Source organism: Filicampus tigris, chromosome 15, assembly GCF_054856515.1.
Source record: "Filicampus tigris isolate MCC_2025a chromosome 15, RoL_Ftig_1.0, whole genome shotgun sequence".
In the NCBI taxonomy this organism is placed as follows: Eukaryota; Metazoa; Chordata; class Actinopteri; order Syngnathiformes; family Syngnathidae; genus Filicampus; species Filicampus tigris.
In genome coordinates this window covers 13,052,501-13,074,158 of record NC_141231.1, presented here as the reverse complement: position 1 = coordinate 13,074,158, position 21,658 = coordinate 13,052,501, and the positions used below count along the sequence as shown (strand labels likewise).

Genomic DNA, 21,658 nt, shown 5'->3' with positions numbered 1-21,658 from the left:
TGGTGCACTCAAATTGACCACATGTGGGGCTTAAGTGCCCCTTTGAACAGAATGTTTTGTTAGTTTCCTTGTGTACAGTAGAGCATAAACAGGGAACTGCACCAGTGTATATACAGAAAAGAGGCCTCGCCGCGTGTTTACACTGGTATTTTCCCCATTGATGGTCTTGATTTGTTCCCTCCACCCACTCAGAAGCATCACAAAATAGTTTCCAAACGACAAGAGCCAAAGTTTGCGCCAGTTTGGGTTTTTTTCTTTACTCCTTCAAAAACAACCTGCCAATCAAAGGATGACGAAAGCCCATCAGAGTTGACAGTTCTAGTTCTAGTTGCAGCATCAAGGCGATCGCGTTGCAACATAAAGCGCGTTACGTAACACAACAGCGCGCGTTGTTGTCATCATTGCACCTGAAGGGACGTGTCGGTGCACTTTCAACTCCTGTGGAAAGCTGCCTTTACTCTACATGCTTTTACCATTGACCCATTTGCCATCGTTTTCTCCCTGGTTCGGATATGCCGCTTGTTCAATGTCCAGCTCCAGATGTCGTGTCAGTAATGGAAACTGACTAGAAATGAGACTCACATTAGCCAAAATCAAACCCAGGCGGGGACTGTCTTGCTTTGAAGCGGCGGTGAAGGCCTTCCACCATTTGAATTAAACATGAAATACGTAGCTGCCATTAAATCTCATTCACTGCCATTGACAGCTCTAGATGCTAAATATGCGTTGGAACTGGGAGGGTTAGCAGTGAATGAATACAGTGGTGCCTTGAGGTACAAGCTTGATTCATTCAGTGACCAAACTCATTGAAAAATGCCACATTTTTTGCCTCGATTCAATGTGGAAGTATAATACAGACATATAGAGAGAATCTCAGACAAAAGCAGCAAATGACACCCATTTTTGCACATCTCAGGGGCGGCCATTTTGCCACTGGTTGTCGACTGAAAATGACATCAAACCATTCATCCGATCATTCTCTGTTTCCACCAATAGAGGGTGATAATATATTGTGATAAGGTCATTAGCAGTTTGACGACAGTACCTCCTGCACAATGGTGCTTTATGTCGCCTGGAAATGTCTGCCTGATGCCATAACATGGTGCTAGCAAAGGCTTGGGGCAAAAATTTTATGTTGACATATTTTTTGTGGTTGACTTTTTTTTCCCGACTGCCCTAGCTTAAAGTGTTAAACACCGCCACATAGATGCTATTTGTTAGCCGCGCTATGGTGTTTCCCTTTGTGTTAGCATTAAGCTAGGGGACTTAAAGGAAAAAGTTGTGGTATGTAGCGGTTTTAAATTACACAATTTGTAATGCTATTTGTTTTCTGAGATTGGCAGTAAACAGATTGAAACCTCGTGTAAGTCTGGTCACTCGTATTTCAATCTGGTTTGGGTTTTGCATCACCTTGTGCGGTTGAAGGGCTTAAACATCTTGTGCTTGCCAAAGGAGTCCTGTAAATCGACGTAAAGAGAGGCATACACGAGCTGGGCTCCGCACTCCATTGAATTGTGACCGATGTGTTTCATCCCGACTCGTGGCAAAGAGAAAGGAGGTCACGTCGACTGACTTGGCTCGAATTCGGCTATCACTTGGACCTAAAACGGGCTGGCAGCAGCTCTGTGCCGCGCGTCTACTCGCTGCCACACTTTCCCTCTGTTTCCACCGCTGTTATTCCAGACCGGAGAATCAGATCCACGCCTGTCGGTTCCCCACTGAGCTGTCCCCCTCTGCTCCGCCTCCTATAATCACCCATGATGAGCAGCCTGCCAGCGCTAACCTATCCCTCAAATCACAATGGACCCCCTCTTCCCCTCCCATTAGCTCCCGCTGAATGGATTAGCTCCTCGACTGGGCTCGCTCCCCGCATGGGCATCTTTTCACAGCCAGACTCGATCCCCGTTAGTTTAATGGGAAAAATGGGCTTGTTTTGCTCTCCTCCCCCCATCATCTGAGCATATACACTTAAATCAGATTGGAAGTCACAGCCAGCGCTGGCGAGTTAAGAGGTTGTTGTGCTGGCGAAGCGCCTTTCAGACTCACAAAAGTAAAAGCGTTTCTGCTGGAAAGATAAATTCCTTGTGATAGCCTGCCCCCATTCGAAGAGATTACGTACAAGAGAGTCGCATTGAGCGCATTTTCACACGGAGCAGATGAAGCAAATGAATCAAATCGATGCTTTTGAGAAGACGAAAAGAAAGCAAATTGATTGTATGGAATTGTTTGTGTTTTATGGACAAAACAAAATGTTTCACGGTTCCCCAGAGTATCGCCAAATTGCTGGGAGAGGACGAAAAACATTAGAAACACCCAAAAAGGCTCCCTAAGGCACTATATAGGGTAATGACTGAACTAGTCCAACAGCTTTTTCGCAGCGCACAGTCGACTGGAGTGTTGCGAGAAGCAAGCAACAAAGACGTTGAATTCCAAATAAGCTCGGATGTGAATCATTAGGACTATGGTAAATCTGCAAGCAGCAATTAACGGGCTCTCATACCCGTTTCTCTGCAAATGCACAAATGATCATCAAAGTTTGGACACAATTCTGCGATCGTATTAGATGGCATAGGCAAATATAAACGCCTTTTCATCATTCTTATGTTGCGCTTTTTTCATGTTAAAAAAAAAATCAATCGGGATGAATCGGTGAAAAATCTGCCAATTTTTGCAGATTTTGAAAGAGCTAATATGGGCCGATTAAATCGGGCGAACGACTGCACTAAAAGTTAAATACAATGGAACTGTACTGAGGCAGTTGTTCTTTCGTGTACCACTGGAGCGAGCCCACATAGCAGATAAAACCTATACCCCTGGTGAAACAATTACTAATGAATTCCAAATATTGACATAAAATGTCATTTTCTGTGTTGCAGACCTGAGGAAGACTTTTGACCAGGAACCGCTCGGGAAAGAAGTGTCACTGGAACAGGAAGTGTTGCTTCAGTGCCGCCCACCCGAAGGCATCCCAATGGCTGAGGTAAGCTATGAACAAAAACATTATTGTTAGCCTTTGTTTTGGTTTTTGCACTGTTTGGACTGCAGGTATAGACATTCTTTTTCCACCGCCACTTTCTGGGCTATTTCATCTGTTTGGTTAACACAGCTAATAAAATTTGAGAGGACCGGGTGAAGAAAAAAAAAAAAAAAACAGAAAATGAGAATCAAACCAGCTGTGTCCCTGTTTTACTTCCTCCCAGTCTACAGTAAAACGTTATAAAAGTGCATTTAAAAAGGCTCACTTGAGATTGCAGGAACATAAATAGAGGATGAAAGACTAGATTGATGTGGGGTGGTCGGGGGGGGGGGCACTCTAGCGCATGTGTGTGCGTATGTGTGTGTGTTTTGTGGTTGGGGGGGGGGGGCCGTCAGAATGAACCCTGTCAAGGCTTGTGATTGACCTGGAAACGCCGAGTTAACCGAGTGGAACTGCACAACATTTATCCGCGCTCAAAGTGCTGACAGGCTAAATGGCCCAAAGTTTCAGGCGCTACTCAACAGATTGTCCTTAAACAATCCGTACGAGCTTGAGTTGCCTGCAGCAACCGTAAAGTGTCTGCGGCGTCTTCGGAGTTCTTCCCGTCAGCTGCGGATTTGCCTGGTGCGGCGATTAAGGGCACAGCAGGGTGCTACGCTAACTTAAATGGATGACAATGATTGGTCAGCGAAGGAGGACTTGTCGCTAAAGTAGCCGTCGTGCGGATGGTCGTTGATTTTTTTATTTTTCAGTCTTTGAAGCAGACATCCATCCGTTTATTTTCAGTAGCGTTCGTCTTCATTTGGGTTACCAGAGATCTGGAGACAATCCCAGTTGACTTTAGGCGAGAGGCTATAGCATTTGGCATTACTGTATATGTTAGCATCAAGCTAGCAGACTTTCCGTCCGTCCATCCGTTATCCAAACCGCTTATTATCATTTGATGAAATTATGCGGTTTGGTTGAAGATTTTTGCCCTTAATTAAATATACTATACGAGGTTTAGGTGTCTTTGTTTTAGGTGCCAGAGTCATACCGTAAACTTCTTTTGGGAGTTTATGCATATTATGGAGTGCCTAGTAAATCATTTGAAGTAAAGCCGCAGAAGTACCAGTCCTAAGGTATCATTTGTAGTTTTTGACATAGAGGTATCATGGTACTTTTGTTGTACAATGGAATCCTGCATACTCGCAGTACAGCACTGGTGAATTCACATATTCATGGTTTCCCCCCCCCCCCCCCTTTTTTTTTTCAATAGTTAGAATTTTTTGGGACTGGGGATCTATTTTCCTCATTCCCCACAGTTTTTCGTGGAGATTTGGGGGTGGGGCGTTAAAAAAATACATCCATGTATATAAATTTCAGTGGACATCAATTCCCACTGTCCTCACTGTACTGGTATACCATGCGACCCTCATCTTTCAAGTAAGTTTACTTTGGTTTTTAATGGCCCATGTCGCACTAATGAGACACGTTTTTTTTTTCTTTCATGGCCCCTAATATATGAAACAGTATCAACTACGGGTGGAAATCTATGGGTACCTCAAGATTCGATCCGATTCCGATTCGAAGGCCCACGATTCGGTTTAATTCCGATTCAGAGTCCTATGATTCGATTCGATTGCGATTCCGATGCATCATTACATTGGCTTACATTTTATAGTCATATATGTAAAACAATGGTACCTTTTTTAAAACCAAAAAACTCAAGGAAGAGCAAAGATGTATTATTTCACACTTTGACTTTGCTCCGCGCGTATGAGGTTTCGCTTGTTCCGCCAACTTGACACGTATTAGCTTAGCCTAGCACAGACGTCTGACGTACAAACGCACGTAATTGCTTGTACATGCTTTTATTTTTTTTAGTTAAACTTTAAATATCGATTATTACTACCTGTGAATCGATTCATAATCTTTTTAATCACTTTTACGCCGAAGGATGCATCGAAAAAATGACTATCGTACCCACGCCTAGTATCAACAAGTAGCAGATACCCAGTGGCATACATTGCGGTCATCGACAACCGTGCATTTCTTGTCTGTAGTTTGGCATGTACAGAAGCACGCTTTCAGATTCTTTAATTACTCCCCATTACCTCATGCTTAAAAAAGACAAAGGTTCCATTACATCATGTATTTTTCCATCCTAGAACTCAAACACAGCTGGACACAAGGGAACGTTGTATCGAGCGGGGAAAAAAAACAGATGTGCAGCATCTTAGGTTTCATCTGGATCTAGAGAAATACGTTACAGACGCTGCGACGGAAAGATCTGTCATATTTCACCCGCTGACGAAGAAAAACACGACACGGGGAAGATGAGATGTCTAAAGCCGGTGCGGTTGCTTGGCTGGCTGCACGGCCGACTGCGGTTTAAGCCGTATAAACCCAAACACTCGTAACAATTTTCTTATTAAATGGTGCTGACTCCATGCGATTGACTTTGTTGGACATAGTTCTGTGGCGTTCCTATATCATCCAACTTGGTAGTTGGTTCAAAACATGCTTGCTGGTTGGGATCTTAGTGATGACACGCTTACGGTTCTCCTGAGAATTTAGTCGAATTTTGTACATAAAGTCATGAACTGTCTGGCTGGCTGGCTGCCTACCATAGGCAATTTTGCAATCCGAAGTAGTCATTTAAATAGAGTACTACATTGTTGTTTATATCACCATTATTTTATTTAAATTGATGCTGATAAAGGTGGACCCAAGGATGATCAAAAACAGCAACAACGCCAAAAGCAACCAACAAGAACCGGAAACAACCACCACCAACAACAACAACCAACAACTTCAAACATCCATCAGCAAAACCCGCCACTAATAGCCAACAAAGATCGACCAATGTGGATAATATTTCACCTTGATTTCTTTACAATAGTTTTTGTGATCAGGAAACAGGCTCCTGCCATCTCTAATCCAAGCTCCATCCATCCGTTCTCGATGCCGTTTGTCCTCATTAGGGTAGCAAGTGACCTTGAGCCTATACCAGCTAACTTTCGGCAAGAGGCGGGACACACCCTGGACTCGTTGCTCGTCAATCATAAGGCACGTATGGACAAACAAGCGTCCACACTCAAGTTTACAACTTAGTCTTCAATGAACCTAACGTATATGGACCAAAATGTTCAGACTCCTCTGCAAGTGTCCCGGTTACGACGGGGCTAAAGTTGTCATAAAAACAGCTTCCTGTAAATCGTTTCCGTAAGTGCATGCATTTTAAACAAAACAAGATGCAGTCATTGTTGTTGGCTCCATTCGCACTCATTACCAGAATTTGGCTTTAGAGAAGCGGAAATGTTGGGGTTTGTGAACTTAAACACGGACTCCGTCATCCCGCTGGTCAAGCGGTTGCCTTGAAAATCATTGGGATTCCAAGAAATCAGTTCTTCTTTCAAGATGAAGTCGGGCTTTTGACTGGACTCAACTTTACCGGACTTTAGTATTTTCTTCTGAACTTTAAGTTTTTACTCAAATGACACCTTTTAATACTGATAAATGTAGGGTGAAAACTAGCGCTGTGGTCAGACCAAACGTGAGTTGAGCATTTGCTGTAACGGGAAAACTGCGACCCCCCCGTGTTCTTTTTGGGAATGTTTTAAAGTGGCACATTTAATGTACTGGACTATTATTATTTTATTGAACTACAAACAACCTGGTAGGATTTTCAAGGAAGAAGCTAATTCCCCTGTTCGCTAAATACTGTGGAAGGCCTAAAAGTAGGTGTTGGTCTTTCAGACAGAGTGAGACTCATCTTCAAAATGGCTCCTGGGTTTCACGTGTCTGATTTAGATCCATGTCACCATCTTTGAAATGGACTCCAAGGATGAGGATTACCGTCGAACAGTGAGGAGGAGGAGGAGGAGCAAGAGTGGGGGGGGTGATTTTGCCGAAGACTGTTTTGTGCTCTTTCTCCGTAAAGTGGGACTTCTTGCCCGAGGGACCAAAAGGTGGAGTAATAAAGATGATGATGAGGACGCAGACCCAGCGCGTCACGCCGAACCTTTCCTTTGAGATCCTCAGTGAGACTTCTTTTATTCAAATCTTAAAAGCCTCCTCGCGAGTAACCCTCGATTCCTTCCATACGCGATAATGCGATGCGGCCTCATAAAACAGAATCCGCTCAGTGGAAGAATGCGGTTTCATTGTTCCTTTTCTTCTACCGCGTCCTCAGTCTCCTCACTTCAGAGTCGAGAGAAAGGCGAGGGTTCAGAGGTGAGCGCGCCGGTCCGAGCTGCCGCTGCGCCTCGTTTCTATGGGAGCCGGACGTTAATTCAGGCATCTCCTCGGTCAGTCGGGGTCCTGCACTGTTATCATGGGTAAAGAGTCATTGATGCTCCGCAGGGGTGGTGGGTTGAGGGGGCCCTGCTGCCATGATTAAGTCCACTGGCATTGCTGAGAAGAAAAGGAATTTGTCAACCAAGAACAAAGTCTGTCTACTGTAGTTTGAATTAAAAGTGATGTCCAGTAGATGCTGGTGACTAAATGCATTCACACAGACTTTAAGGCTTTAACTGGTACAAAGTCCCTCCTATAGGGTAAAAAATATAAAAAGGCTGAATTCACCTATGGGAAACTCAGTCCACCGGAAAATGTATTCATTACAAAAGGGATTCTCAAGCTTAATGAGTCCGGGGACCCCTTAGAGGTGAGAATTTTTCCCAAGGACCTCCTTGTAAAACCTAACGGCAATTAAATATCACTACCAAATGCACGGCAAAATACAAGGGGATTATTTTTTTTTAGCTAAATAGTCACTCAAACATGCAGAGGAACCCAATTCTTTTGAATTGTCCGCCTTGTAAGCAAAACGTTTCTACATCTCACTCTGTGCCTCTTTTTTCTTCACGAGGCATAAACGAGCACAAAAACTTGTGGCCGTTTCCACCGACTGGTGCTTGAAGCCGTAACTCTGTTACTTTATTTAACGATCAAGTCACTTTGTTAGTGTGAGCGTAGCCTTAGGTTTGAACATCGCGGCTGTAATGCTCGACAGCAATCCGAGGTTGCGCACGCATCCAACCAATGTGCCTCCGAGGCCTCTTTCGCTGGATAGCAGAGGTATGTCACCTAAGTGACTTCTTCGCCTCAAAGCGTCGACAGCCCACGACTGTCAAGAAGAACACCGTCTCGAGGAGCTTGTAAAAAGCGACGCGCGTGTTCATTAAAGTGACCCCAGGAGGGCAGGGGTGTCAGGAGGCCACTTTCAAGCCTCTGCGGCAGCCGAGTCGAGATTGACCTCCAGGCGCTCACTTGTCAATCACGTCGAGCTTTGTTGGCAAATCGCTGTGGTTGACTCTTCAAGTCCTCTGTAAGTCATTACTCTACATTTAGAAACATGTTTGGAATAGAAGGAGGCAACAACGCTACTAAAAGCGGGTGATTCCTTTGTTTATATTTCCAAAAATAGTAGAGAAAAATGCTTCTCTTTCTTCCGGCAATCTGGAAACTGTTGGGAAGGTGAATCGCTCTGTGCCAGGTGGTTGTTGTTTTGTTTTTTTTCTTTTAATTTAACATGTAAATGAGGTTTTAATGAGCGAATTCTCGTTTTTTTTTTAAGCCAAACACTTTCCTAATCACCCCAAAATGTGTTTGAGGGTGTTTTTGAACTTGCGAGTCGGTGTGCTTATTTCTATCCTCGCTGCTCCTTAAATGACATCCACGCTTTAATGTGACTCTTCAAGCAGCCCACACAGGAAAAAAAGGAAGCTCTGCATTTGTAATGCACATTTGCATGGATTGTACAAATCTCGCCAAGTCTATGAACACAAAGCAACATATCAATGTTGGCTAATTTAATATAGTCTGTCCCATCGCTAGTTAGAACATACTGTAATGCCCCTTCAAGTGATGAAGGACAGAAAAAGTCGCCCACACTTTCAATCAATTTATTGAATAAACGGAAAGAAAATAAACACATAATAAGGACATTCAAACACGAGCTGACAATTGCCAAAAGTCACAGCAAGTCGCTCGAAAAGTGTTAGCCAGTTAACCGCCAGCAAACACTAGGCTGTCATTTGCTGACGCCCACGTCACTCACCGGGCCAAGTCATAAAGGCTCAAAGTAATATGCTACAATAGAGCGTGACAAAAAAAATAATACCTGTACCTCATGCACAATATTATGTTTAATAATGTAAAATCAATGGGATGATCTGTAGAAATCCCAATTCTAAATATAAACTTGAAGAATTAACTTCAACGTAGTTCCCCGTCACCAAGTATCAAACTCACAAGGTTAAAAAAAAAGATGAGTGAAAATCAAAGTCTCGTGGGGAAAACCTTTCCGAAACCTCAAAAACGCACAAAGAAACTCTTTTGCCATCTCTCCTTCTGTGTTGTTAATATTTTCACAGCTTGACATTTCCATACTTGTCACGCAGGCAGATGCGCCACATATGCTCCCGTTACCTTGCCGTGAACAATTGAATAATTAGCTTGTAACTTTTTTTTTTTCGTTTCTTTTTTTTTCTTTTTTTTTTTTTTGCGGCACGTCCTCCAGGTGTGTCATTTAAGGCGCCTCGGGGCAGATATATACCGAGAGAGCTCACAACGACTTGCTGCACAGCACGTTTCTGCTCCGTCCTCTGTTTCTGACAGAACACTGATGAGTAATGAATGCCTTCGTATTGCTCAGGCTATTAACGAGTGAGGCGAATGTATTCCGCGTGTTCCATATCGTCGCTGTCCTGTGAAAAACACGTATGTCCGTACCGCGGAAAACCCATTCAAGTAAAAATAAAAAGACGCAAGTGTTTTTCCCAGGACAGCGACAATGTACTGTATTTGGCTAATTAGAGCTTTGTTGGCATGCAACATTCCACACCGTGGTCGGTGCCGCATGGGCCCCTGGAAAAAAAAAGCAGACAGCTAAATTGGTACAACTACCCAAAAAGATTTACTCTATAGCCGCCTTTCCAATATCAATACATTTACATTTTTATGTTTAAAAAAAATCTTTTCGAGCTTAATTTGAGGCTTACGGCTCCGATCTGCACCACGTCTGCCTTAAAATTAGCTTGAAAAATAAATGTTTTCTTCATTGCCATGGCGGATATATTTAACCGACCAAATGCCTTATGCCTTATTTTTATTATTATTTTTTTTATTACTTTTATTCTTAAAAAAAAATACAATACATTTAGTACAGGTTTAATTGATGTTCAGATTTGTAGGGGTTACTTGGAAAATTACTCCACATATAGGCATAAGGGGTTCCTCGAACCCAACATTTTTAACTCATTCACTGCCAGTCATTTTCAGACCCTCTTTTACACTAACGTTTGAAAATATTTGAAAAAAAATGTAAATTCCTGGGATTGAGTGGCTGGACTGTGAACAGACAAGTAAATTCGTCAATGGCAGTGAATGAGTTAAGAACCTCTATACCAAACATACTAAAACTCTCCAATAACAGTCTGTGCGGGTGGTGGTATGCATGGTGAGCAGGGAGCTAAGATAGAAACTGTATTTTTTTGTTAATAGTAATGGTCATATTAGTAGCATTCTGTACTATTTTCATGAAATACTTTGATATGGAACATGTGGATCAGTCAGACTGTCACAGTAAAGTAACTTATTATTACTTTTCTTATCATCATTGCCATAGAGCAAACTTGTCTTTAAGAGACAGCCTTGATCTCAAGTCGTCACAGCTGACCTTCGGTTGGATATGTCTTCTCAAGCACTTCGTACATGCCTTTGTACTTGTTGTATAGGGGCCGATTCACATTGAATGACGGATAGTGAATTCACATCTTCCTCCTCCTCCACATTGTACAGCCGCATTTTTTTGTGATGGGGGGGGTTCTATAAGTCCACTCACTTATGAAGTATTTTCCTCCTCCTCTAAAACTCGCGTTTGACTCGCCGTCTCTGTGACTTGACGACATGTGGCAGTTTTCGCCTGGGTAATGGCAAAAAATGTGCCAATTACTTCTTCCGGAACTTCCACTGCCAATCAGAAGCTAATGAGGGGGTCTGTGGGGGGGGGAGTTGCGCAATTTGTGGAGAAATGTAATGTGGTGTCGGGCTTACCTTCTCATCTCTGCTTTTATTAATGAGTCCTAATTATAGTCGGGCGAAGAAAAATGTGAGGACTGCATCGTTGCTCACTCTCTCTCTCTGTCTTTCTCGCTCTACCACTGCTTGTCCCTCGCTCCCCCACCCCCCGCCACCACGTCCTCCCCAACAGCACCATATCTACACTGAAAAGCTCTTTTGTTCAATTTTTAATTACCCGCCCGTATCAAAGTGCTCTTGACATCCGAACGCAACGCGTCTGCAGAGGCCGTCCCTGTGAATGGTGCAAAAGAAAAATTGGACAAGAAGCTGTTTTTTGTTTTTTGGGGGGGGGTTTTTTGGGCACGGGCTGTCAGTCTTGTTTCGGAGAACACAGCTCCTCATCATCCTTTATTTGTTCCATTAGAGGCACGAACTGGCAATCATAACGTTATTGTTAGAAATCACACTTTGTTCTCGCTGCACAATAAGGCACTAAGACTAATAATGACAGAATCTTTGGTAATTTAATATTCATCTTCGGATGGATTTACACTACAGGTAGTAGTGCCCAATTCCGATGTCATGTCTGTATAGTGGTACCATGAGAGATGATTGCCCAGTTTGGCAAATGATAAGTAATTCCTCAAAAAAGGCTATTTAAAGTTATTTATTGACACTCCCAGTTGATGTTTATTGTCAAATTAAACATAAAACAAAGGTAAGTACACATTGTCTCGAAAACAACATAATGTAGCCACCACTAGCTTAATGCTACCACATAATGGGGAACACTAATAATGGACTAATATAATAATGATAATATAATATAATCTATGTGGCAGTATTGTCATGGTTTATGCAAGGCATATTTAAACAAAGTATGCAGCAACACATGTAAACAGACAATATAACAATAATCACAGGCCTATATTCTTTATCCTCTGTGAAGAACCATTAATATTACTAACTACATTTGATTGAACCACAGTAGTTGAAACTCTTCGTCGTTTATGTCTTCATGATTATTTGATACTGCCCCTAATGGCCAAATCGTGTACACCAGAATCAGCCTTAATGACTTAATTATGATACAAAACTGTTTAATTTTTGACATTCTATATAATTATGTTATCTAGGTTTTTTTGTTTTTTTTAAGTTCTACTTATTATATTTATACATTGGACCTGCCTAATAGGAGCTGCTTCAACGTAGCTCCTTGGCCCCAAGATAAAACAAGGTGGCGCCAAAGCACTACTTTACATTAGCCAAGGCTTCAGCACCATCTTGTGGCATCCGAGAGTGTTTTTAGAAAGCGAGAAATGTTTTTCAGCAAAAAACAGAAATTAGGTTGCCAAAAAATATATATGTACAGATTCCTGGAATACATTTATATACAATGAAAGAGAGACGCATGTAACCGGGAGGATTTACAAAATCAAAGGCACTACACGAAAATGGTTAAGTTTCAATACATGCTGCAAGTTTGTCACGAGGGAATTGGTGTCTTATGAGCTGCCTGGTGCCTGTGTAGTAGCAAAACATCATTTTGAATCCACCGTCAATTTCTAAGTGAATACAGAAGACAGTCGAACCCGCTTGGGATGTTCTGCTGGCGCTTACTTAGAACCAACTTTGTGTCACAATCAGTTAATCTTCTCCTCTGAGAGACGTCGAACAATGCTTTTTTTTTTTTTCTTTTAACCACAATGGCCACAGTGTTGTACCTCGGCAGAAATTTACAGTGAGCCCTTTCCTTTGGCCCGGTACTTCATCTCATCTTTTCATAAACATCCTGCTTATCTCGACCTGCCCCGCTTGTTGTCTTATCTCGCAAACGGCGGTTCGGGGGCCGGGGGGGCTCCCTGCCGTCGTGGGACGCGACAAAAAGCAGGAAGTTGTCGTGCCGGGCCCCTTCATGGCTAGACAGCACTCTTTGAAGATGAGGAAATATTTGGAATCAAAGTGTCTGTGGGGTTCTTTTCTACATCATCAACCAAAGAAAAGGGGTATTTTTGTGATTTAAAGCGAAGCAAAAGATCCCAAATGTTCCCTGAGTCTGACGGAGGAGTTCAATATCAGAATCATTTAGAGAAATGAACTTGTGAGAAAAGGTTAGAAAGCTCCTCAGGCTCACTTGTGGGCTTTTATAAAGGACAAATAGGCAGAAATGTTGTCCTTGTGAGGGTAATAACAAATACTTAATCTTGCAAAGGGATGACGCGCTCAAGTCGCAGGAAGCCAACAAACCAAACAGCAGATAAATGCCATATTTTCTTAATTTAGCAGGCTTGGATTTTGCTGATGTGATGCAGGGTTAATAATTTTGCTTTTATTTCGTTCTGACTTTTGCTTTTGTTTGTTTTTTTTAATTCAATTTTTTTTTAGCAAGTTTGTTTGAAAATGCTTTGTTTTTAGTTTTTGTTTCAGTAGGTTTACTATTTGTTTTAGTTTGTTTTTTTTTAATATATGGAGTATATGTGGAGTACAAGTGCTTTGTATTAAAGTAAACTCAAATTCTCAAACAACTGACCTATCTTCTTCTTTAGCTACGGATGTACAGCAATACCAACATCAACACATTTGAAATGAACCACGAAGGCTCATGTATGATATTAACTGACAAGGATGAAAACAAAAATGCTTTTTTTCAATGTTTGTTTATTTCGTTAGTTTTCTTTACAGGTAAGATGATTTTAGGGTGATTTATTTTATGTCTCCATCATAACGTTTTTTATTTTTATTTTTTTTTAGCCCAAAGTTCAATATTAGTAATATTTTAGAGAAATGAACTTGAGACCTAAGAAAAGGTAAAAAAGTCTCGCAAGATTTACTTGATGCATGAGCTGGAATGTTGTCCTTGTGAGGAAAATCTTTTTTCTCGCAAAGTGATTGCACTCGCTCAAGTCACAGAAAGCCAGCAGACCCAATTTTAGATAAATGTCATATTTTCTAGTTTAGCTAGCTTGCGTTTTGCTTCATTTGATGTCGTTGATGGACTTAAACTGGTATTCATTGTGCTAATGAGAGGGCCTACAAGGAGGAAGTATTCACACGAGTGTTTTACGTGACTTGTCTCAATCATAGCAAATATTAATTGTACTATGGATGGATAGTTATGACTTTTATTACTATAGTTGTTTATGGAAAATTTCCTTTTCTTATGTAACATCAGTGTAGCCCAAATTCGTATGGCGTTACATGACGTATCACCATATTATACTTCCTTGGTTCAGCCATCAGAGTTCAATTTCAACATAATTTAGAGAATGAACTCGTGATAAAAGGTTAAAAAGCCTCTCAGGCTCACTTGTGGGCTTTTTATCTGCTGGCTGGACGGAAAGTGCTTTGTTTGAAAGGGAGAATGAAACAGACCATTACTGACATCTTGTAGACCTTGTGTTCCCGTGCTGGCATAGTAATATTTTATTGAAGTAGTAATAAATGCACATCCATTTTTTTCATAGGATCTTTTACCTACATTTTGGTTCCGTTCTAGTTTTTTATTAAGTGATCATTTTGAAGTCTCGGTTGAACTGAAAGTACCATTTAAATTTTTAATATTAATGTATCAATTAAATTTTTATTTTTTTTTTTTTTTTTTATTTTCTTTTTATAGTATTCGACAAAATTGTATTGATTGTAAGGTCTCCAATCTACAAAAAGAGACTTGACAATGTTGCTGATGATTACAGTCTGTTCTTCTTTGGCGGAGGTCTGCGCTCCACTAAGTGAACGTTCTTCTTTCTGGCTCGTAGGTAGAGTGGCTGAAAAACGAGGAGGTGATCGACCCTGCCGACGACAGGAACTTCTACATCACCATCGACCACAATCTGATTATCAAACAGGCGCGGCTCTCTGACACGGCCAACTACACGTGCGTGGCCAAGAACATTGTGGCCAAGCGACGCAGCACCACTGCCACGGTCATCGTCTACGGTGAGCCGCTCTCTTATTTATCTCAGAAATGTTGGCCTTGCGAGGAAAATCTTTTTTCTCGCAAAGTGATTGCACTCGCTCAAGTCATAGAAAGCCAGCAGACCCAACTTCAGATAAATGTCATATTTTCTAGTTTAGCTAGCTTGCGTTTTCCTTCATTTGATGTCGTTGATGGACATAAACTGGTATCCATTGTGCTAATGAGAGGGCCTACAAGGAGGAAGTATTCACACGAGTGTTTTACGTGACTTGTCTCAATCATAGCAAAGGGTAGTAACAAAATGTTTTCTTGCAAAGTGACTGCACACTCAAGTCACTGTAAGCTGACTAACCAGTGAAATATATTTTTTAGTTTAGCTAGCTCGTGTTTTGTTTTCTTGAAACTGCTAGCAAGATTTGAGTATAGCCTCCTTCCACTCCTCCCGCCTCTGGCCAACGCCCCCAACTCATTAATATGCATGCACATTGCTAGCGTGACTTGTTCAGGATGGAGTATCGCCAAAAACGAAATGCTACCGGTTTGTTGTTGTATTTTTGGGAAAGTACAATCGATTAATACAGAAGCAAGGCGATCATTATACATGAATACGTGATGGGAACGGTCATCCAGGTCGTTGCAGCCCTCTGCGCCTTAAGTAGAAAATTTTCCAATTCCTTCTTTTGAATTTTTGCAAACCGGCGTTAAATAACTGGCCAAGAAACTATAACAGTGTCCTTTGCGAAATGATTGACGCATTGACCCTTGGTCACATCTTCTGTCCCCGCAGTCTATGATTGGCTATTTGTAGGCAAGCCGTGATAAGTTAATAATATTTACAAACAAAATTATAAGCAAAAGATGCGGCCAGGGTAATAGAGTAGTGTCAGGTCATACACACAGTTTTAACTATTTTAATCCACCAGTTATGATCCCAAAATACTGAAATATTGTTTCAAACTCATTTTACGACACCAAGCGTGAAAATAAATGACTTACAGATGCTTGCGATTTTTAGTAGCCACATAGCAGAACAAAATCTAACACAGCCGCTACGACTCTGCATAACTTCTGCTAACAACCCAGGCTAAATGTAGCTCCTTCCCAGCATAAAAAGATCTCAATCGAGATGCATCACTTAAACATACGCTCTTGACGCCAACTACTACTTTCCTACAGTCTAAGCGAGGGTGTTTTGGGGGGATTCCAGCCTTTAAAATAATTTTGCACTTGCTTGAATGGAGGAGCTTTGTCACAGCGAGTGACACACCGAGCTTCAGAAAGAAACCCCGACCTCCCACTGTGGTGTTTTAGGAAGCATGGAGCTCCGCCCGCTGCCTCCGTCATGTCCAGCAACGCGACTGACGTCGCGGAGCTCCACTGTGAAGTTCAACTCCCAACGGTCGCTCAAGGCGAGCCAAGGCGGCGCAAATGTCATGCGACGTGTCTGCTCTTGACTTCACAGACATGTTTTTCCATCAAGAGATTTAAATTGAGGCCGCCCGGGTTCATCCTGGGCCTGATCAGATGATGCACGTGTTTTTTTTTTTTTTTACTGGAAATTGAGCCCCCCTCTGTTACGTGAGGATTGGGATTTGGACCCATGTGTAAACATGACACGGAAGTCGTAGAGTAAAAAGTCTTTTGTCAAAGAAAATACAAAGTGACAACAGAGAGCTGGACTGGAAAAGAGTTTGCATCGTCACTCGGTTTGACGTACTGACAACGTGACACGGAGTAACTCAAGCTTATGAACTGTTAAGACATCCGGCCTATATGAAATAATAAAAGACAACGCATAAAAGGACCATAGCGACTGCATAGCAACTGATACATCACGTAACAACCAGTCATAACACCTTCACCCTTCCCCCAACAGAAATCACACATTATTTGCAGAGAAATACACAGTGTGCGTAGACATAAATATTTGAATCAATTTTATATATATATATATATATAAAAAAGTGTTTTTTAATTCAAAATATACTCAAACAAATTGCTAAATACTTTTTTTCCACTATATGCACATACAGATTTTTTTTCAGTTTCTTGTGTATTTTTTATTCTACTTATTTAGGGTTATTTTTATTTTCCAAACAAAGCGATGTTTGCTGTTGTGTCATAACACCTGAGTTTCCACTCTGGAGTCATTAAAGGAATATCTTATTCTAATTGAAGGAATTTGCACCTGTATATGTTCAGTGCGTAGAAATAGGCAAGGCACTGAACATGGCATTGCCGCTGGTGTAAGAACAATGCAAGGACGGACACAGCGTGAATCAGAGCGAGCTTGTTTAACAGCCCATGCGCTCGACACCTCGGCAAGGATTCCCTGTCACAGACGCGGGGAAAGCGCTTTTAACGTCAGCTTATTCTTGAAAGGTAAACTACTGTAATGTCACCATGGCTGCTCGTCTCCAAAATGGGATGCAGTACACGCATATGCTTAATTGTGTCATGTGTGAAAGCACTGCAAAGACAGGAGCTGTTGAAGGGAACTTTGTACTAATGTCAAAATACGTCCCCCAAAAAGATAACTCAGTACGTTTTAGAGCTGTGGGGAGTCCCATAGACACTACAAAGGAATATTTGGGTAAGGCAAAGAAAAAACAAATGATTCCACGAGAATGAAGTCGTATTATTACAAAAAGAAAAAAGCCTAATATTATATAAATATAGTGTTGTCATATTATGACGCTACACACTTTCAATAATAAAGTCACAATAAAGAGAGTGCAATTGCAATTTTAGGGATTAATCATGTGCCTGATTGTTTTGTGTTATTTTTACTTGGCTGATGCTTGGTGTGGAAGTCAAGGTCTCGGAGCTTTGACGTAAAATGTCAGCGGGTGGTTGGTGTGTTGTCTCTGTGCACCGGATTTTCCCGGCTGACAAAGACGGATGAGAGAGGAGAGAGAAGCATTAAGAGGAATCGGTGACTGGAAATTCGCTGCTATCTGACCGCCATGTACTGTCCGGCTGCATGACAAAGTGATGGCCCGAGAGTGGGGGTGGGGGGGGGTCATAAAAAACAAAAGGTTCTACACTGTGTTGACACATTCATATCTATGTACAGGATATAGTGGTGCCACATTTCCCCAATGAAATGAATGCAGATGCATCGCCCAAAAAACAAAAAACTCCTCAGTAAGCAGCAGTAATGTTTGTTGTATTTCGCGGAGGATAAAGAATATATGCCTGAGTATTGCTACCTGTTTATTGTCTGTCTATGTTGTCTATGTAGTTCCACCAATTGTGTTCCGCAATAGCAGATTTAACATCTGTAAACATCCAAGGGTGTCCGCTTCTATGCTTTTCCGTGATTCTTTCAGCCTCTCTGTGCCATCTTGTTTGAAGCCGCGCCATGTTGATGTACCACTGTATTAAGCATTCTGCTCATTGTTGTATTTTCTCCCCAACTCTAGTAAATGGTGGCTGGTCAACATGGACCGAGTGGTCGGTGTGCAACAGCCGCTGTGGGCGGGGCTACCAGAAACGCACGCGCAGCTGCACCAATCCGGCGCCACTCAACGGCGGCGCCATCTGCGAGGGGCAAGGCATCCAGAAGCTGCCGTGCAATCCTCTCTGTCCAGGTAAGGCTTGTACTCAATATGTGTTATATTCGTGAGATTTAATTAGGGTTGCAAAGAGGTGGAATATTGCAGGTGAATTTCCGGAAAGTGTCTGGTAAATTTCCATGGGAAGCTGAGCAGTTGAAGTTTACTGTGAAACTTAACATAAAACAAATAGAATTAGCATTTCATTTTAATTCTAATTTTACCAAATCACATAACTTCGTCATACGAATGTCTTTTAGCTTAATGCTAACATATAATGTGAAACGCCATAGACGGGGCTGACAAAAGTAGCATTGATATTGTGGTATTTCTAAACTTTTAAACAATGGATATTTTAACACAAACGGTGCAGCTACATGTGCAGAAGTACAATCACTAAACCATTCCAATGGATTTGGAATTCCGTGGTTTGATGTTCAAAGAATATGCAAATGCAGATTTATACAATACAATACAATACAATTGGTCTATGAGTCCAGGTTCTACAAAATGTATCGTTGCTCTCCTGTGAAAGACGCTTATGTCTAATTTTGGAAATTTTTGGGATTTTCACCTTAATGCCATGTCTGTAACGCAGAAACACTATCCACGTAAAATTCAAAAATTGAAAAAAAAATGGACATAAGTGTTTTTCAGAGGACAGCGACGATATATTAAATATATAATTTATGACCCTCAGTTTTGCATGGATTTTCGCTAGTTGCATTGAACTAAAATCAAATAAGGTTGCAAAAACGAATACATTCTTTACATGATATTCAACTGTTATTTCTGTATATGTTCATACAAACTACAATAGAATATCCTAGAGTGCTATTTTTCTTCTTAAAAACACCTTGCCAAAACGTGAAAACAAACCAATGGCATTTCCATTCATCTCGAGCGGGAACGTTGATCTGAGACGCACCATTTTAGTTCCCAATTCCCGAATGAAAATTGTACGTCAAAGGCACGACTGTATATTTTAAAGGTCCCAATTAAAGCCCAACCTTCAATTTTGTAACGTCACACAAATTGCCTTTCATTCCCATGGAAAGTTCCCAACTTTGACAATCCCCAGAATTTTTGCAAGCCTCGCCGTACCGCATTTCACGTTGGCATAATTCACCCCATGCCCATTGTCACTCACGCATTGGGCGGTGCCATCGCCTCATGTGTGCTGTCTGTTGTGTGGTAGTGGATGGCCTGTGGACAGAGTGGACTAAGTGGTCCACCTGTGGGACCGAGTGCACCCACTGGAGGAGGAGAGAGTGCGGCGCGCCGGCACCCAAAAACGGGGGCAAGGACTGTGAGGGCATGGTGCTGCAGTCCAAGAACTGCACGGACGGCCTGTGCATGCAGAGTGAGTACCTCCAGCCAGAGTGTCGTCGTCGGCTCATTCGCTCGTCGCCATCCCGCGCCACAATCACTCGCTCATTCTGTTTCATTTCACCCCAAATACGAGCAGCAATCTTTCATCCAGCTTGTGCTTCCCGTCGCGCTTTCCGCAACATGTGGCTTGACGCCAGAATTGAGTTCTATGCGGCGCTCGAGCTGTATGTCTCACGTCAACCCGGTCGATTGTTTCATAGGCCAAGTATTGTATTTCCTTCCTAAATTGCATTGGCAGAGTTGAGTTCTATGCAACGCTCGAGCTGGCAAGTTTTTCTTAGGCGTCCGTTTTCAAACTTGACCGGTGTTCCATCGAACGCAAATGGAATTTTCTTCTCCGATTCCAATCCATGAGTTGAGTTCTCTGCGGCGCTCGGGCCATTGCAGTTCTTCTTCAAACTGGCCAGTTGTTCCATAGACCATAAATTGTGTTTATTTTTCAATTGCAATCCCTTAGTTGAGTTCCGTGTGGCACTTGAGCGGGAACGATTTTTCTTCATGAACGATCCATATGAACACAAATATTGTATTTTAAGGATGTCTTTATGTGGCTGAAGTACCTCAAGTGTGGGATACAGTGAATTCAAATTATTGATTGACTTTAAGGATTTCGTGTGAGTAGGTAACAGCTTCATTTGGACTACATTTCGTTTGTTGGTAACGGTACTTGAGATTCTCAAAATGGGTTATTTTTTTTCACCCCTCATAGATTCACTTCTGCTTCATAAGACAACTTCTGATCTGATGTTTTGTACAGCACGCGACTTGATCCCTCAGTTGAGCTCGATGCGGCACTTGAGCTGAGAAAAATCTTAGCATGTCTGAAGAATGAAAAAAAAAAAATGACCATTTTTTTCCGGCAGTCTTCTTCAAACTTGCTCATTGTTTTACAGAGCAAAAACAGTATCTTCTTGTCCAGTTGCATCAGAGCGCGAGTGATTCGATTCGAGTCTGCGTTGTACCACTTGTAATTTTCTGTGTCGTAGCAGCACGTTATAATACACCAAAAGTGTAAGTATACAGTATGTTTATTTTTATGATGGCGATTATATGGCAATCACTCAACAGTCAGCTCTGATTGCTACCTTTTATATTTCAAAAAAAAAATAAAAAATAAAAAATCTGGAAGTAAACCCAAGGCCGCAACATGGCATGAGTTTGACCTGGCAGTTCCATGTCTTTGAAAAGGAGCAATTATTGCTGGTAATGGCTCACTCTCGCTTTCACAATCATTTCAAAGTTCACAAACAGCTCCAGGAGTTGAAAGCCTTTTCATAAATGCCTTTTTTTTTCCCCTTTCCTCTATTGGTTTTGTTTTGTTGGGTGGGTGTGTGTGAAAAAACAAGACAGTTTGTTGTGATACACTCAGAAGTGTTTCCTGAGGCGATGGGTTGTTTAGAGCTTTTCTGTCTTTTATTTGAACAAAAGCCAAGCGCTTGAAACGTTTGCCAAACGTGCTGCCAACCCTCCCGTGAAATACGGGCATTTACACTTGTTTGCGTTCATACGTCGAGGCCCAGCTTATGTCTTCTTATGCACGTACTGACTTCTTTAACCCTGTACAGGAATTACCGTAGTTCCTAAAATAGTGACCGGCCTTTACTAGATGCTGGGTCCCAATCATCCACCTGATTTAAACATCGCTGGAGTTTAACTTTAATGGCGTTTTTACATGGCGCTCGCCATTCACTCCATGAATCGCGTCGTCTTTTTTTCTTGATCACGACAAAGACTTTCTACTACCTACCATGGCACATGCAGTACTGTGTTTACACAGTACATAAAGTATACATACACTGTCCAAGT

At 41.8% G+C, this 21,658-nt stretch overlaps 1 protein-coding gene across 7 annotated transcripts in view; it reads left to right on the top strand.

The window, feature by feature from the left end:
• unc5cb (unc-5 netrin receptor Cb) overlaps positions 1-21,658 on the top strand; it is a 193,260-nt gene that overhangs the window by 144,969 nt on the left and 26,633 nt on the right. For 6 of the 7 annotated variants that reach the window (XM_086053437.1, XM_086053436.1, XM_086053435.1 and 3 more), the window contains 4 exons: positions 2,877-2,980; positions 14,743-14,923; positions 18,329-18,496; positions 19,659-19,823. In XM_086053437.1, coding sequence (XP_085909563.1) covers positions 2,877-2,980; positions 14,743-14,923; positions 18,329-18,496; positions 19,659-19,823 — 618 coding nt within the window. The remainder of the gene's footprint in view (positions 1-2,876; positions 2,981-14,742; positions 14,924-18,328; positions 18,497-19,658; positions 19,824-21,658) is intronic. The other variant, XM_086053439.1, reaches the window with a different exon arrangement.